The 18,420-nt window shown below is 46.9% G+C and overlaps 1 protein-coding gene and 1 long non-coding RNA gene across 4 annotated transcripts; one reads left to right on the plus strand and one right to left on the minus strand.

The window, feature by feature from the left end:
* Nucleotides 1-2,239: 2,239 nt before the first annotated feature.
* Nucleotides 2,240-7,279, minus strand: LOC102682438 (P2Y purinoceptor 4). 3 transcript variants are annotated; one of them, XM_015351503.2, is made up of 2 exons: nucleotides 7,199-7,279; nucleotides 2,240-6,139 (listed from the first exon to the last, which is right to left on the minus strand). In XM_015351503.2, exon 2 carries the CDS (start codon nucleotides 6,101-6,103, stop codon nucleotides 4,994-4,996), a length of 1,110 nt encoding a protein of 369 aa, XP_015206989.2. In that variant the 5' UTR covers nucleotides 6,104-6,139; nucleotides 7,199-7,279; the 3' UTR covers nucleotides 2,240-4,993. The 3 variants fall into 3 exon arrangements, with proteins under 3 accessions (XP_015206989.2, XP_015206988.2, XP_015206987.2); XM_015351502.2 differs by lacking the exon at nucleotides 7,199-7,279 and adding an exon at nucleotides 7,127-7,190; XM_015351501.2 differs by lacking the exon at nucleotides 7,199-7,279 and adding an exon at nucleotides 7,057-7,144.
* A 2,625-nt stretch (nucleotides 7,280-9,904) lies between these two features.
* LOC107077880 (uncharacterized) lies at nucleotides 9,905-12,978 on the plus strand. Its single transcript, XR_011190168.1, has 3 exons — nucleotides 9,905-10,130; nucleotides 11,039-11,159; nucleotides 12,875-12,978. It is a non-coding gene; the product is annotated as an uncharacterized lncRNA (long non-coding RNA).
* The last annotated feature ends 5,442 nt before the right edge of the window (nucleotides 12,979-18,420 follow it).

The following is an 18,420-nucleotide window of genomic DNA, read 5'->3' on the forward strand; positions in this document are numbered from 1 at the left end:
CTGATTCCTGTACAAGCTTAAGAAAAATGTACTGTGTTTGTAAATAAAATATTGTTTCTTCCTCATATATTTGTGCTCGGACTTGACTGTCTTTCAGAGGTGTTTAATAAGGCAGCGTATGGATGTCTTTCAGCTCCCGTTGCCAATACTTTAATATAATACATATATTTTCACAGTCCTCAAAAACCACTGACAAAGTCAACCCAGCTGACATCTTCAGAATGAGCAGTGAATTTCAAGCAAGTGAAAATTACGAGGCAGTACGTTTAAAACTTTACCCAAAGGGTGGTGGTAGTGTGGAACAAGCTGCCCAGCCAAGCTGTTGAAGCCGAGACCCTGGTTTCTTTCAGGACAGGGCTGGAGGATGAGATCCTGCACACTACAGTATATGAAGTCAAGAATTATGATAAACACATGGGCCCAAAGACCCCTCAAATAGTTCAGGAGGAACACGGGCTCGTGTCTCCCCCACTGCAGGGCGGTTATTGTGGCTGAAATGAGGGTGGGGGAATGGCCAAGCTCAATGAGGATACTCGCATGCTCTGCCCAGGGCAGGGCAGGAAGTGTGGAAAATGACTTCCTCTTCTGGCTCCTTTCCCCTGTCCTCAGCTTCCTCAGGAGCCATTGTCTGTGATTTACTGGGCGTCTCATGGCACAGGCTCACTCCCTTCAGCTATTTTTAAAGTGGATTATTCTATCCCCGTTTCACGGAAACAATATCAGTAGCTAATAATGTCCATCTGACAGCCGTCCAATAATGACCAAAAATGAATGGTTTGGGTCAATAATGAGATTATTAAATGACATAACCGCTTCAAGAATAAAATGGAACAAAATATTTATTGTGGATCTAATTGCAAAATACACATATTCCTCAAAATATTTTCTCATTGAGCATTTTCTATAGCTTTTGCTACTTTCTGTATTATGTTAAAAAAGGAACTACATCTCATTAAGACTAACATTACGAACTCATAATGTCCCTCTGAGCCGCATGAACACAGATGGGGTCTAAACCTCTGTGCCACGCCTGTGTGGGACAATGTAGTATAACAGGGTGCGTCAGGAGTGAACCTGTTACAGTAGCACAGCCCTGGAGCGTGAAAGGTGTCCCAAACCTGCTGGGTCACATAAGCCAGGGAGATGGCATTTAATCCCAACGTGAACAAAGCACCCACACTATTCATTACATACATTTCTGTAGCGCCTTTCATCCCAAAGAATTCATGTATAGGAGGGAACCTACTTCATCTACCACCAGATTGTAGTATCTATTCTGAGCCAGCAACCCCACTACACAGCAGGACAGGTGAAGTGAGAAATGAGTTCACCACCTGAAGTCAGAGGGAACTGTAGGGAGCCCACACTGCACACACGGAGGGCAGCAGGGCTGACACCCCTACATCACAAAGACTGCCCTGAGATCTAATGACTAAGTCAGGACCTCGGTTACCAGTTCGTCCAAAGGCAGGTACCTCTTATAACACTGAACACTGTTCCCTGTTACTATATTGGGGCATTGGTTTGGATATCCTAGGTCCAGAAGAAAGAGTGCCACCTACTGATCCATCAACACCGCATCCACCAACAGCCTGATTTTCCTGGAGGCCTCCATCCCAGTACTGATCCGACTTGCCCAGCTCCTGAGTTTGGATCAATCAGGCTATAGGGTACTAAAGCTGGTTTAACAGTAGATCAGCTTTCTGTCATCTTTACCTTTAAACAGTGCAGGAGTACACAAGCGCGTGCATTCATACAGAGTAAATGATAAAAGACCACAGGCAGCCATCTTTAAAATGACATTTAGGACTAACTGAAGACTAGAGAGGGTCGCAAGGCGGCGCGCTGGCCACCTGGTTCACCTCCTGCGTGGAGTTTGCATGTTCTCCCTGGGTTTATGTGGGTTTCCTCCCAGTCTGAAGAAAAGCTGGTAGGTTAACTGACGCCTGGGAAAACTGGCCCTGGGGGTGTGCTTGGTGTGTGGCCTGCGATGGACCGCTGTCCTGTCCAGGGTGTACCCTGCCCCGCGTCCATTGCTTGCTGGGAGAGGCTCCGGCTCGGCCATGACTCTGTACTGGTTAAAGTGGCAGGAAGATGGATGAAGACCAAAGAATAATTCCCACATCGCTGCCTGATAAAGATCATCTGGTTTGAAACCAAATTTCATTCTGTTGTGTTCGGGTGTTTAGGACCTTGTTTCATTCGTTTGCCACAACAAGAATGACAGCTGGAGACCTGGTTCAGAAATCTCCATGTTCAGTTTTATTTCATTAAACTGAGATAACATTTCAAACTGTCCTTCAGGTTAGCACGCTTCTGGAAATATGGATTTTAAGAATTTGGGGTGCAGCACAATTATAAAGCTTAACTAACTTTCTAAAAAAATATCCTTTTGTCAATGAGCAATCTAAAGGGGAAATTTACGAAAGCTATCACTTAAAAAAGACTATAAAAATTACATTGAAGGTTTCTACAAAATTACATTTTTCTGTAAAGCAAATTTAATATAAAAAAAAATCAGACGTCTAGCTGTTGGTTCTTGCGTAATGTCATTCTTTTGTTGTTATGTCATTTAAAAGCCAATAACTTCATATAATATGTCTGAGAAATATTCAACAACCTTTATAACAATTTCTCTTTTTTACTGTTGCATGGTGTTTTAGTTATTATAGCAATAAAGCAAAAGGGAATGACCATTGACACAATTCAGACAAGTCCCAAGCCTGCTGATGATTGACCTCAGGATACAAGCTGCCATTAGTAATGCTAAATTTCACCTTTTCTCCTGTGGTTGAAAAAGGAAACCATTATCTGCACATTTACAGAATCTAATACATACACACAGAATCTTACATATGTAAATAAATATACTATTCTAATGCTCACTGGGTGGGTTCCAAGGGGATGCCAACCCCAGTGCGGTCTCTGAGGGCAAGTGTATCAGCTCACTGTCAAAAGCCACACCCCCTCCAATCTTCAATATTATTCATTTCCAGTTTTGCAGACGTCACTTCAGTTAATAGGAGCGACGCACTTCCTGGTTCAGCAGCAGCACCTTGTGACTTTAAGGTAATGATGTCAAATAAGTGGCTTGACAGCTTGGAGCCCGAACTGGGCGTGGCCCCAGAGAGCCAGGAGCAAGAGTCCCAGGGGTTGTGACACAGGCTGCCCACTTAGGGAAGGATGAGTCTGCACTCTGCTCTGTGAGATCCGGGCTTTTCCTGATCCCCCTGATCCTTTCAGATCCCAGAAAGATTCACCCCAGCTCCCAGGTAGGTCTTCAAATGCAAAGCCAAAGTCTTCTGCTTGAAAATAGACTGGCTGAAGACAGGCTGAGCTAAACTGCAGGGTTCCTCAGGATAAATCCATATCAGCCCTGGAAGCTCGATCACGGCAGCTCCTGAAAATTTTGCCAAGCGTGGGTTGGGACAGAGGGACTGAGAGCCCCCCTCCCATCCCCAGACTCAGTCAGGCTTGGCCTGTTCTTTCCACATGTGTTACAGCAGACAGCTGTGTAGCTCTTCAGGGCTCAGGCCCCCTCAGTCTAGTCACAGAGGAATACAGAGTGTTTCCGTTATGAAAAAACAAACATCTTTCTTCACAAGCAGCACTCCAGGACTGGGCTCCACTCGCCTCGTATGATTTCACTAATATAGAAACGTGCGTATTTAAACCCTTCACAGTTCAGCACCATTTTTAAAATTCACCTCATGAAAAACATCATTTAAGGTGACGTTTGTTCAATCACGTGTGCAGTGTGATCTAACAGGAGTTTTGATTTATTGAATCCCTTTCCAGCTTGTTTGCTGGAATTCTGTCCAGGAAGGAATAACAATTATTTTGATGTATGAGTTTTTCTCAGATGGCTGAGCTAATTGACAGAATTAGATAAGATATGATCCTTGGTAATTCAGAATTGAGAAATTACAAGTAGCTTAACTCTATTAAAATGAGCTTTTATTCTGGCACTTGAAAGTGTATTTGTCCCTGATACATTTGAGAAGGAACTTTCTGTTAAAACCTTGTGTTTACAATATTAAATATGAAATTAAAGAGTAATGGCTTCATTAAATGCGCAAACGTCCAAGTTGTGTAATATGACTTTTTAAAATGGCTCAGTTAGCTCTGTATAAAAACTTTCAGCTGTGTAACAGGCTTTGCATTAAAATTCCTTATATGCTAAAGCTAGGGAATAACTCAAATAGTGCTCGAACGAGCACAGTAGCTGTTTGTTTCCCTCCTCGGAAATCCAGTGCTCATTGACCGGCTGTAACCTGTCTCACTGGCCTCTGCTCCTTCTGCTGAGCTAGATGGCCAGCAGTTGGGTGAGCAAGGTGAAAGGCCATTAGTAGTCCATAAAAAAACAACTGTGTACTTCTGAGGCCCCCCAAAGATGTACATAAGTGGCAACTGGCAGCATCATAAAAGTCATTTAAATTTCTAAAACTAATAAAATAGTACTTTCTGCACTGACACTTAAGTGCTCCTGTCTAAGTTTCTGATTTGATTCACCAAACATACCCTTCCCTTTCGCCCTCAACCTGCATTCAGACCTCAGTCTCCTGACCCTGGTCCGGCACACTGACTGAAGCGCGAGTCCGCTCTGTTTACGCCAGTCATCTTGAATTGGATCGAACGGAACAACATGGGCCAGCAGCTCCCTCAGTCCCGTTCACAATCGCCCGCCACCCTGCAGCCTTTCCCCCCTGAACTTCGACCGCTCAGGTCCTCCTGCCGGTCCAGTCTCCAGCCGCTGTGGAACGGCCTCGCCGCCGTGCCGTCTCGTGAAACACTTCCCTCTAGCCGGGATGTGCCGTCTCCCAGCCTGGGTCACCCCGCAGGACTGTTCCCCCACTGCCCGATCCTGCCGACGGGTCCATGTGCTGCGTCTCCCGGCCAGAGCTGCTGTGTAACTATGGGGCAGCCGGTCCAGCAGCACGCGGTCCCTGTGTTCCTGAAGCCCGCCGGCCTGCCTGAGCAGTTTCTCTCCAGGTTAGGTTGCAGGCTTCATGCCAGCTGCAGCGTCGGGATTTTTGTAGACAAGAGCGAGCTCGTGGCTGAGGTGGCGAGGCGCGCGGGTGGCAGGGAACTTGTTCTTCACTGGCGCCGACCTGGAAATGGCTCTGAGGAGCTTGGCGCGGTACCGGTCGCCAGCCAGGAAGTAGAGGATGGGGTCGATGCAGCTGTTGACGCTGGCCAGCGGGCGCGTGATCTTGTAGGCGAAGTTGACGATGTTGAGCACGGCGCAGTCGGCCTCCAGCACGCGGTAGGTGTAGTAGAGGGTGCGGGTGATGTGGAAGGGCACGAAGCAGAGGGCGAAGACCACCAGGACCACCACGATCAGCTTGACCGACTTCCGCCGCGCGCTGCCGCCCGCCCGCCGCGAGGAGGAGGAGGAGAGCGCAGCCGTGGGCTGGCACAGCGCCCGCGCCATCAGGCAGTAGCAGCCCACGATGACCAGGAAGGGGACGCCGAACAGCAGCGTCATGACCGCCGAGCTGTAGCTGACGTACTGGTCGAAGTCCTCCGGCCGGGTGGTGTCGTGGCACAGCGTGTCGTTGCCCCGGAGGCTGGTGGTGACGAAGATGAGGTTGGGCACGAGGCAGGCGGCGACGGCACACCACACGGCCGCGCACGCCAGGTGGGCGTAGCGGGTCTTGATCCAGCGCAGCGAGCGGATGGGGTGGCAGATGCCCAGGTAGCGGTGCACGCTGATGCAGGTGAGGAAGAGGATGCTGGAGTAGAGGTTGGCGTAGAAGAGGAAGCGCACGATCTTGCACAGCCCCTCGCCGAAGGGCCAGTCGTTGCGGTTGGCGTAGTAGTAGACCAGCGTGGGCAGGGACAGCACGTACAGCGTGTCGGACAGGGACAGGTGGAACATGTACACCGTGCTGGCGTTCCAGGGGCGCATCTTGCACAGGAACATCCACAGGGCGACGGAGTTCAGGGCCAGCCCCAGCACGCACACCACGCTGTAGGACACGGGCAGCAGGATGTACTTGAACTCCTCGTCGAAGCGGCAGCTCTCGTTCGCCTCTGCGGGGGACCAGAGGGACTCGTTCGGCCCCTGGGGGGGACCAGCTGGCGGCAGCGCTCCGGGCATTTCGTTCCGCCTTTCACCTCGGCACGAAAAAGTCACCTGGAACAAAATACCGCATCATCTATCCAACACCGCAGAAAGCAAGGTCGAACACGCTGCTGTGTGTTCTTCCCAGGGGTTACATATTAATAAATGGCACACACAGAAATGTTCACACTGCAACTTTGCGGCCATGCGACTGTGACAACACGTAAGAGATCTCTCTCTTTTTTTTAAAAAAAAGAAACAATATAAATATTAAAGCGTATTACTTCAGGGAGAAAAACTTCCCTTTGTCACACCGGTCCAGTAACAGTATGAACTGTTTCAAGATCACCGCAGAGAGGCAAAGAGGAGTTCGTAACGTGAACATTGCGCTGCCTGCCGTTTTTAAAACAAGAACCTGCAAAAGTTTCCCAGGGGTGAAGAAACACCCCTTTGCCCCTTTCGCTCATCACCTGTATGTTGTTTTGGAGAACATATTTCACGGCATTAGAACTTCTGGGACATCTTCCCATAAACTTAATAAGTGAGGTATCCGTGTATTCACCTTTCCGTCCAACGATGTGGAAACTCCAGCTAATGGGCGTGTAGACGTGAATTAAACGGATAAGAAATGGGGTTCTGTAATGGCCCAGCAATAGCCAAATGCTGCTGAGAAAACCCGATCTCGTTTCATTTTTGTTTTTGAGACAATAATTCGGTGCCTTAATTTTTTTACGAAGTATTAAGCACTCCACTACAGGAGATAACGCCAATCAAGGCACGTTGTGTTAAAATGATGCCATCAATATCGGAGTGAAGTTGAAATTTTCCGGATCTCCGCTGTTGGTTTTGTACAGTAAACGCCAATGCGCAGGAGGAAGAGAGAGAGAGAGAAAAAAAAACTTGAGCAATAGTAGCTACACTCGACTCACGCCGCACTATCGCACTCGGGGTGAAATTTCAGGCTTCTCAGCTACTGTAACTTCACTTACAGAACATGCTTGTTTCCCTCCTGACGCGGCGAGCTGACGCTCATCTTCTGTCGCTCGCTCACTCACTCACCCATCCGTCCGCCCGTCTGCCGGTCGGCGGCTCAGCGAGGCTCAGGGCGCCGAGCGCGTCGGTATTACTCACCGCCGAGAGAGTGGGGCGGCCCTCGCAGGAACGGAACCGCGGGGGTAAGAAGGCAGAGCGCGTCAGCGAAGCGCCCCCTCCCCTCGCACTGGCCGCCCCTGAAGTGCAACAATCGGATGGTCTCCAGCTGCGACAAAGACCCTCCTGTTACTGGGCAGGACGCGCCATCCGTAGGTGGGAGACGCCGGGAATGTGGCAGACGCGTTTCTCAACTCGATATTAAGAAAAGGCGCCGTATTTCTATGGTTATTTCTAATTTTCTAAGACCCATAGGGGGCTCCTACACTCAAGAGGTAACCTAGAATTGAAATGACACAACACCCACACACACACACTGTAGCAGAACGTGACGCGCGATTTTACAAAGTAAATAACCTTTGGGACAAACCTCATAGTTGTGTAATAAAACTGTATACACTATATGTAATGAATTATGAACTATACGGCACTTTACAATACATGAAAAGCACATGGCACGATAAAATAAAAAAAATGTGCCAAGCTTAAAAGGAAGCCAAGGTGGAAAACAAAATAGATAAATTAATTACAAAAAAGCTAATCTCAAAAACATTGCAAACCACACTTAAACACACCCAATGAGGTCAAGTCCCTGATGTCTGTTGGGATAAACAGTACCCTTACCAGCCCCCTAATCTACAGATAAGGTCAACACCTTATTACATCACCTTATTAAAATCAAGTTTATTCCTATACCCCCTCCATGTCTGTCCCTCTCCTTCCCTTGTCTCCCCTCACCCCCCACTCCTCATCTCCTCGCTCTCCTCCGTCTCCTTTCCCTTTACCTAGGTCTCCTCTTCGCTTTTTCTCCTGTGTTTTGTATGTGTCCTGGGGGGTGAGATGGTGTCCTGTTGTCTCGGCTATGATTAGGTTGTGGTGTTGTAGCAGCGCTGTCCTGCGGCTGGCTGGAGCTGGAGAGGTAGTCCTGTGTGTCTCGGCTGTGACTGGGTTGACTCTGATCTGTGGTGTTGTAGCAGTGCTGTCCTGCGGCTGGCTGGAGCTGGAGAGGTAGTCCTGTGTGTCTCGGCTGTGACTGGGTTGACTCTGATCTGTGGTGTTGTAGCAGTGCTGTCCTGCGGCTGGCTGGAGCTGGAGAGGTAGTCCTGTGTGTCTCGGCTGTGACTGGGTTGACTCTGATCTGTGGTGTTGTAGCAGCGCTGTCCTGCGGCTGGCTGGCATCAGTGTCGCACAGGGCAGTGAGCTTCAGGACCAGCTGACTGGGGGGACAGGGGACACTTCTCTGGGATCAACACTTGGCTCAGCAGGGCCTACCGGTAGTAGGAACTCTGGTCACTGCATTTTAGGTGTACTCAATATTTTATTGCCGTCTTTTATATATTGATTAGCAGTGGATATCAGATGAATTTATCTCTGTATGCATTGTTTGGTGTTTTTCTCTGCACATGGATCATTTTTTACCGACCTCTGTGTGCAGGGCTTCTAAGGGGTGTTTGTCTCCTTAGGTGTAATCCTGGTCTGTGACTGCACCCCAGCACTTCACTACTATATGGGGCAATAGGTTCAAACCCACTTTCAAATATTTGGGACCTGTTTTTGTGTGCAGGGGCTGATATGGCAGAGAGTCTCCTTCTCATGGTGTAGAAATCCCCAAGTGCCTCCTCCTTCTCCCTGTTCTCACTGCCAGGTCAAACCTTTCTGGAGAGCTGGTCTTCAGGAGCAAGGTATGAATGGTTAGTCACGTGTTCCAATGTGTTTTTATTCAAGGGGAAGCAGTGGCTGCTTATCCAAGGTCCTGCTTTCTTCCAGAACGAGTATGTGCTGTCTTCCACTCCCATCTCCCTCCCCCACATCCCCCCACCTCTCCTCCCCCTCTCACACTGGTGTCAAAGTGGCACCTTTGAGAAATGTGCAAAAAGAACAAAACAAGGAAGAAAAGCCTATGCAATACCAACAATTGCAAGGGCAGCAGTGTGGAGCAATGGTTAGTGTTCTGGACACATAACTGGAAAGCTCTGGGCTTAACACGTAGTTAAGACATTGCTATTATAGCAAGGTGCTTCTGAATCACTTCATAAAATACTTAGCTGCATAAATGGGAACTGATGTAAGTTGCATTGGATGAAAGCATCAGCCAGATAAATTAATTGAATTAATCTTTTAGTTTATGTATATAAATCGAATCAACATTGAAAAAATACTTTTGGTCAAATCTGATTCAAGGGTTTGTTCAGACCATGTGTAAGGATCTGGTTATGTCTCTCTGACCTCAGGTTGAGACAGCCAGTTATGTAAGCAAACACACCCTGGCCTGGTCCTGCTGGAGCCCACAGGACGGGCTGCAGTAGAGCCTGGCACTGCCAGCCCATCTGGACCCAGAACAGGGGCTGCAGCAGAGCCTGGCCCTGCTGGAGCAGTATTGCTAAACACGGGCATTGACAGTCAATCTGAACAAAACAAGAGTCATGGTTTCCAGAAGCAAGGCAGATATCCTGGAGCCTAAGAGCTGTTATCTCTCAATTGGCACCCACAGTAGTTGAAGGTGTGGCTGATACACCTCAGCAGGGCAGGGACCTGACCTCATGAAATGGAACCAAAAGTAGGTTAAATAAATTCAGACATGACCTACAGTGAAGTCCTTCAATAATTGAAAAGATTCACTCCCTGCTGTGAAACAGACATTTTTATTGCTCCACAGACATGATTCAAGTGCTTCAGTGAAGCAGGCCTCACCAGCTGCCTTTAAACAGCGTCACAAAGGAGTGCTCACATAAGACACTTTGATTTGCTCAAAATCACCCTACTGGTTGGCATGTCGTCTGTTTCCCATATCTTTTCTCCCGCTCACCAACTGTTCTGGTAAAAAAAACAGCTTATGGAGTCACTTCAGTGATGTCTGCCTGGAGTCTTCCAGAGGGTGCATCATTAACGTCATGCAGTTCCTGAATTCCCACTGGTAAGAGTGAAATCTTAGCTTGTCTGTACGGTCTATTGATAGTTAGACATTCCTGAAGTAGGATTTTAAAGGTTGGTGAAGCTGTGTGAAGTGCTTATTTATTTTTGGCATAAAATATAATCTCAGGAACGTTTAAAACAACAGCCCAACATCAAGACAAGTAATAAAGAAATTCTAAGGAATAGAGTCAGAAATATAGAATTCACACTGTGGGATATGCACCAAGAAGTAAAATCAGGAACAGAAAATGTTGAGATCCTAACTGAGTACTTTATCTGAACCTGATTTTTAATATTTTTGCCAGCAAGTATATTTTGTTTCGGTTTCTGACTTGTTTATGATGGATTTCTGCAAATATGTATTCTTCAGAGCTGAGTTAAATGATATAGTTCTGCTTTCTTTGTTCTCCAAGTGGTGTGAGGGGACTTTTCTGCCAGTGTTCCAGTACAGTCTGCTGCACCCTGAGGTTACTGCCCATCTAATACTGATGAGACGGCATGCTCCTCTGCCTTTTCTCACAGAAAACACATGGATTGCTAATGTACTGTATGTGCATGGTGCAATTTCACAGCAACAAGAAGGTGGATAACCCACTGACACACAGTGGGAACATAAACACAAGCAGGTCTTTTAAAAAGAGAAGCTCTACTGCTCAGTTGTTGGAAAATGCATCGGGTATACAGTACACTACACTGAAGATCTTTAGTCGCTCCAATTCCATCCTGCCCTTCATTCTGTGTGTCGAACCCTTGCAGCCTCCTGCAGGTGTCTATGTGACTGGAGCACAGAACAGAGTGAGTGACGTAGTGGGAGCAAATCATAATGCACCAAGCTTGAAGGAGCTACTTGCAAAGAAGCCTCAGATGTTAATGTAGACTCATCATTTTCATCTTCTTTCTTACACAAAGGGTAGTGGGAGTCTGGAGCAAGTTTCCCAGCCATGCTGTCAAAACTGATAGCCTGTCTTCATGAATTGGGCGACTGAACAAATGAAGTAAATGGGACAAATGACTTCTCTCATTGTTAAAGGTCCGTATGGTTTTATGACTTATGACACTGTTTATATCACAGCACACAGCTCACAGTCTTTGACTCTTCATTGTCAGGGCATACAGAGAGGAAACTATTTTCCATTTTAATTTTGCTTCTTAAAAAGAAATTCTGGATTACTGGTGTGTACATTTTTAAACTCACTGAAGTTACAAACACTTAAATTAGGTCTCCTTATCGCATTATCATTCATGACCCAGTTATTTAATACCTTTGTGTTGTCACAACAAAAGGGAGCAATATATTTTTATGGAGTTTACAGAGCTTACAACATTCTTTAGACAGATTCTTTAGACAGATTGGCAGTTTTTCTCTCATTTATATGTCATTCATTTGAGATATAATGTTTATTTTCACTCAGGCAATGAAAAATGGCACTTTTGATTCAGAAACAGACAGTAAAAAGGGAGCAAAGCAACCTTTTAATTTTTTAACTTTTAGTTTCCTAAGTTTCCTAATTTTCTTGTATAGAGATATGGCTGGTTTGACATTCTAGACAACCTGATTATGCAATAAAATGGCATCAAATTCGAAAGGAGAAGAGATCAGCCCCTGTGATGAGGTGGGAGAAGCAGAAATTCCCAATGGGAGATACAGATACGGAGAGAGAGTTTCAAGATAAAAGTCATCCCCAGGAACACAGCAACCATTCTCTTCAGGGTCATAACTCTTCGTGGTTGTATGATTATCAGGACTTTTATGGTGAAACATTCCCCATGTTACTGCCTCTCCAATCTTTCAGTCATCCATCATGCTCTGTGGGCTCTCTTCATGTAAGACTCTGTGTTTATTGAAGGGATATTTAAATAAAAGATGAAGTGAATACCTATAGAAAGCACTGTACAGGCCAAGTGACATGCCACACAGTTACTTCAAACCTGAACATGTGCCAGCATTTGCAAACACTGATAATAGTTTGCTAATCTTTAAAATTAGGGAAGGTCTTTGTGTCAAAGACTGTTTGCTAAATAATTTGTTAAGTTTTACTGTTATGCAAAACCTTACATGGGCCATTGTATCCACATGGAGCAAAACATCATTTGTAAGGCTGGGTTTATGCTTTAAATGCAATTCATTTCAGCTCCACAAGCTACACCATAGTTACTTCTCAAACTGTTTAATGTTTAATTGCCTTTGCAATTAAAGTATCTGTAGCTGTAACACAATAGCAGTGTTCATCCCTATCGATACTGAGCATAAATGGAAATGATTTAAGAAAAACGAAATATTCAGATTTTGGATACTGATTTTAATTTTTGATATTGTTGTGATTCATCGATCACTAATAATGGACCTCAACACTTGGAAATGACTTAATGAAGTACTTTATTGCTGTAACTGATTAGTGAGAGAACTGGTTGGACAAAGGTAATTTAACCTGGTGAAAATCTTCTCTTGAGTTATGCTGTGGATGTCCTACTCACCTGGTGTGAGCTACTGATCTGAGCTGGGATGACATGTGGCATCTAGCGCTCAGAGACCAAGAGATGACTGGCCAGGGATATATACAATGTCAATGCACCTGCTACAAAACACAGCATTTACCCAATTGTACCTGAGAATCTGGTGCAGTAATACATGTTTATAAAAATGTTTCCTTTGATGATGAGCATTCAAAAAACAAATGCATACACACAAACATTCATACATTGAAATACACAAGAGTGCGACTTGTGTACTTGTGTAACTTGCAGGTCAAGATGTAGGACACAACCCTCCCTGTGCTTGCTGAACAAAACCCAGACAAGATACTGATGTAGACGTAGGTATGATCCCAAGGCACTGAATCTGTGAGGACCCTCCTGAGTGCAAGGTGAGCCCTGTAGCCCACACACCCAGCAGCCTAGACATTTTCTAACTGGGACCAGAACTGAACACCAGCGGGTGCATGATAAGCTGAGCACCACAAGGTTGAGGAGGGGCTTGAGGGGTTCAGTTGCATCACGTACCCTATCTGCGGTTTCCTGTGTGACATCAATCCTCGTGACTTGGTGGGTGCTCAAGGGCCCGCAGTGCCATCTGTGCGGGTGACTGTGGACCCGCAGTGCCATCTTTAAGAGCTGTGTTTTTGCTCCAGCTCGTGTTGGCTTTGCACAGAGAGGGCTCGGGGGTTTCACAGTGTGGAGAAGGTGCTTGGCTCTGACAGCACACCTTTAGGTAGAATGTGTGCACGTTCCTCGCTCATGCTGGAAAATGGGCCAAGCTGCGAATTGGCCTGTATTCCTAACAGTGTGAGGACAAAGGTCAGGAAAAATCTTAGGGCCCTTTTACAAATCACTGTGCTGGAAGTATATATTCTGGCTCTATTTTCACCCAGTTTCATTTGGGTGGAGTGTGGAATAGCAAATAATAAGAAAATGAGGGCCAGTGGGAAGTCCTCACAAAGAGAAGGATACAAGCGTTTGCGTGCGTGACCGAAAGAGTGGCGCACGGGGATGTAGAAAGGAAGGCGCCTGGCGATGATTCCCATTGTAAACAGGGAGTAGTGCACAGCCGAGCAGCCTGAGCCCCGAAGCAGCACAGGACAGAGTTGTGTCTCTGTGTGTTTCTCCGTTTCCTGAGCGATGCCCTTCTCTGCCGTGGTGTGGCAGGCACTTGAAAAAAAAAAAAGTAAGCACGTAAAACGGTAAGTAAATAAAATGATTATGTCTGTTTTGTTAATATTTGCTTTGAATTTTTTACTGCCTCTTCCATCTGCACTGTGTGCGTTGTGGCCGTGTGTAACTGGGAGGGTAAACAGGTACTCCAGAGAAGGGATTTTCACAGCGCTGCTGCTGCTCTTGCAACAGAGCTCCTGCTGGGTTCCTTTGTTAAGGAGAGCATGTCAATTCTTCAGGGTGTGCGAATGACAATGACAGGGCGCGAAGGCTGGAGGTAGTGTGTAGTGTTACAGCTGGCCCTGGCCGCTCTGCCCTGAGACAGGGGGGCACCGCTCCTCTGTGTGGGTGCTGTCCCTGAGCGTCAGTCAGCAGCGCTGTGGGCCAGAGCGCCAGCCCGCTGGTCATGGCGCTGGAATGTGCGTGGGACAGCACAGAGCCCCCTCTGCATTGACACGCTCCCGCCCCCTGACTTTCAGCTCTTGTTCCCGCTGTCTCGGTCTTGCCTGGCCTTCTGCCACGGACACTGGCCTGCGGAGGGCACCTCCCTCCTGCTCGAGTGGGAATTAGCACACACCGCAGAGCCCGCTGTGCCAGGGGGTAATATCACACTTCACTAGAGAGGAGCTGCTTCCCTTTAAGACAACACGAAACACAGCAATGCCAGCTGGCTAACACCAGGTCTGCTTTAAAGTGCTGATTCTATTGCCGTTTCTCTCAGTTTTGTTCTACATTCAAATGCCATGACATTGCAGGGGATCTTAATTCCCCAGATTTTGATTGACCAGGCTCAGATTTTTAAGCCCTTCGTTTGCACTCTCTCACCGGAGAGCATCTTTCTGGACCACAGAAGGGCTGGGTGCAGTGGTACCACTGCCAGCTTCTCCAGAGGCCCCCTTCGGAACTGTAGACAATCTCAGGCCTCGAGAAGCCTCTACATTCATTGATATTTCTAAGTGCCTGGTTTGGGCAGTTTGTGGTGTCAGATTACCAGGACATCACCAGGTGCTGCCCTGCTCACGCTGCGTGTTGGCTAGCAGTCTGCGTCTTCAGTCACTTTGTATCTCTGTGTTTCTTTTCGCTTTTGCCATGAATTCATTATGGCTTGCCATTCGTTGACCATGGCAGCACAACAGTGAACTTCTATAAATAGGAAAAGGCTTATGCGCGTGCTTATGTTGTGATTTTCGACTGGTGTGCCTGAGCTGCCCGGGGGAATATTTCTGGGCCCAGGAATGTGCTTCTCCCCTGCAGGATTCAACCTTGCCTGCGCCCCTTTGACCAAGTGGTAAATCCCCCCTCTGTCATCAGAGGACAGGAATTCACCTCCCAGAGACCACAGGCTGAGGTTGTTATCAGTAATTCCTGCAGAACCCACTGACTTTCACTCACACTTCTTCTAAAAACACAAAAATATTTTTTTTACACTAGAAATTTTATTATCCAGGCGGCACGGTGGTGCAGTGGCCAGCATCACTACCTCACAGCGCTGGGGCCCTGGGTTCTGTTCTGGACCTGGGGTGCTGTCTGTGGGGAGCTTGTTCTCCCAGTGTTCCTGCAGTTTTCCACCAGGTGCTCCAGTTTCCTCCCACAGTCCAAAGACATGCTAGTGAGGTTAATTGGCTTCTGGGAAAACTGGCCCCAGAGAGTGCATGTGTCTGTGCCTGTGTGTGGCCTGCAATGGCCTGGTGTCCTGTCCAGGGTGTAACCTGCCTCGTGCCCATTGCTTGCTGAGATAAGCTCCGGCTCTCTTGGATGAGTTGGATGAACCAGTTAGAAAATGGATGGATAGACAGATACGCTCACATGCTCTTCAGCTTGCAAGAAGAATATTTCCTAACGGAAATAAAGGCTTTGTCACAGAAGGTGGGGGTTTTGCTTCCCAACACCCAGATTAAGGCACCCTTGGGTATTGGACTAGGGTGATTGTCGTTGTCTTTCTCTGTCCAGGCACCTGTTGTGTGTTAAGAGGGGAGGAGCTAGCCCTATTTCCCTGAAATTGTCCTTAGGTGTGTATCAGCAAAACAGAGAATTAAGTGTATGTTGCACAGCTTAGAGTGGTTAACTTTACATTCAGAACAGGCAGGAAGCCAGACCACAGTCATGTGGTGGAAAGGTTATATTGTAAATAAATATATTGTGGCAAACTTTTAGATCAGTTGATAATTATCTGTGTCTGTATGCGCTGGTGTGAAGCTTTTCAGATCATTCTAACCAAATAAAAGATTGCAATGGCCGAGGCCCGTGAAATTAAGTGCATCGGAGCTTCACTAACTCTGCAGAGGGACTGCAGGCTAACGCAAGGGGAAGGTAGTAAAAATGCAAGGAAGATGACATAGCAGACAGTGTTGAGGCAACCTGCACACTGAACAAATTTCCACCTGGATAGACGCAGCTGAGTGGCACAGCAGTGTCAGAGAGCTGTGATACTGGCAGCCGAAGAAGCCTGCATACTGAGACTGTAAACCTGTTAACTGTCAGTTTCTCCCCTCCTTTCCAACTTCCTCTCCTGCTGCTCTCTGGGACTGGCAACACGGCCCTGTGCTTTTACTGTCAGAATCTTCCTAATTCCTGCCCCAGCCAGTTTCTTGTTTGCATGGGCTTTTAAGGCTTGAGGCTCTTGTGTTTTTAAGGAGACAAGAACAAACAATTATATTTTCCTGCTTGGATTCTGTTTGTTACTAATCGTTTCTTAGAAATCACAATTTCCTCTTTTGTGTTCAGCGCTTTTTGCGAGTCTCATTTTCCATATGACACTTGAAAGCTCAGTGGAGAATACAGAAAGGCTGATGGTGGAGCCTGGGCAAGGCCAGAGTGTACAGGCCCAGGGTGGAGTTCAGCCAGGCCACTGGGGTTAACACAGCTACTCGTAAGAGCAGCCATGGGAGCCTTCATGATCCAGTATTGAGGACGCTGGTTACAGTCTCATCTGTAGGACAGTAGCGTCACCTGTGAACCGGTATGAACATCTAACAAGGCTACCAAACCACATAAGGATGAACTCAGAAGAAACATTTTAAAAAATGTTTTCTTTTAATTGAATGCCACACATAAATACGGGTTTGCAAATCGATCTGTACAGGTTGGAATAAAGAGAAGTGATGTCAAACACAGCTCCTATTAGAAACTGGGTGAAATGGATGAAATACCGGGTGCTGGTGAAGGCAGGACAGTGCAGTCCAGCTTCTCCTCTCTGCAGCTTGTGCCAGACTGACTGGAATTTCTAGATTTTAAATCAGCAGGCCATACATAACGACCTGCCCGGACGTAAACATCCGTCATTTCCTACTTGGTTCCTCTGCCGTGGAATCATGGAACGAAAATCTCACACCGCACACGAGAAAATAAACAAAACCATAAATCTCCTTCTTGGTAGTTCCATTTCATAAGCAAAGACGAATACCGAATGTAAGAAAGCAGAGAACTGTGCGGAGCTTTTAAAAGAACAGGGCCCAGCTGTTGAAACTCCATGGCAGCTCTCTGTGGAGACCAAGGATCAACAGCTAGGTCCACTAGGCACTCCTTCTTCCTGCCCTGCAGACACCAAGCGCCCACACACCTGCTGTAAAGGCCACTATCTGAAGACAGGGAACAAACACAAATCAAGTTTTATTGCCTGTGAAATCTGATTACTGAGTAGGAGCCTGGGACACAGCGATGAACCGGAGAGCGAGCTCGGTATCAGATTGGGTTAAAGAACATAGGAAACGACACAAACGATAGGAACCATGTGGGATCTGGCCCAGGTGGTAGTGAGTGAGTAACTGCTCTGGTTTCTTGAAAGAACTCTGCTGGATATCCACACTCCCTCAGCCCTGTGGGTAAAGAAATGCCACCAGTTCTCAGTTTTAATTGCTCTCCCTCATAGTTTCTATCTGTGCCTTCTGGTTCGAGTTTCAGTGTTAATTTGAAAGACGTCCACCTCATTGACTTTGTCAGTGCCTTGGAGGATTTGGAATACTTGTATCAGCTTCCTTTGTACTCTTCTGTGTTCAAGACTGAAATAAAAACAGGTTCCATTACTTCAGCCTGTAAGTGTCAGTGCGTCATGAAGGTAAAACTTTCTCAAGCAAATTTCAAAGGTAAATAGCAAGGAGCCTGAAGTCAGGGGTTGTAGACAACCTATTGTTAGTGTCACAGGGGATAATACAGTATATCTTTAATTGCTTTATTGCTGCACAGTCTGAGGGCCTTTGCCCTGAGCTCAATCCAGCCCCAAGCTCTGTTAAGCAGGAAGTCCAGTCTTAGAGTCCATCATAGTCTTTGTGTCACGATCGTAAGTCCCTCCTCTTAAGGGCGCCTGTCTCCTGTGCCAGCTCTTTCCCTATAAAGTCAGACGCTCCTACCAACTAAGGTTGCTGCTGGAAGAGGTGTTATTGGGACCAGCAGGGGGTGCTCACCCTGTAGTCCATGTGGGTCTTAATGCCCCAGTATAGTGACGGGGACACTATACTGTAAACAGGCACCATCCTTCGGATGAGACGTAAAACCGAGGTCCTGACACTCTGTGGTCATTAAAATTCCCAGGGCGTTTCTTGAAAAGAGTAGGGGTGTAACCCCGGCGTCCTGGCCAAATTCCCCATTGGCCCTTACCAATCATGGCCTCCTAACAATCCCCATCTATGAATTGGCTTCATTACTCT

The sequence above is a fragment of the Lepisosteus oculatus genome, chromosome 8 (genome assembly GCF_040954835.1).
Source record: "Lepisosteus oculatus isolate fLepOcu1 chromosome 8, fLepOcu1.hap2, whole genome shotgun sequence".
Classification (NCBI taxonomy): Eukaryota; Metazoa; Chordata; class Actinopteri; order Semionotiformes; family Lepisosteidae; genus Lepisosteus; species Lepisosteus oculatus.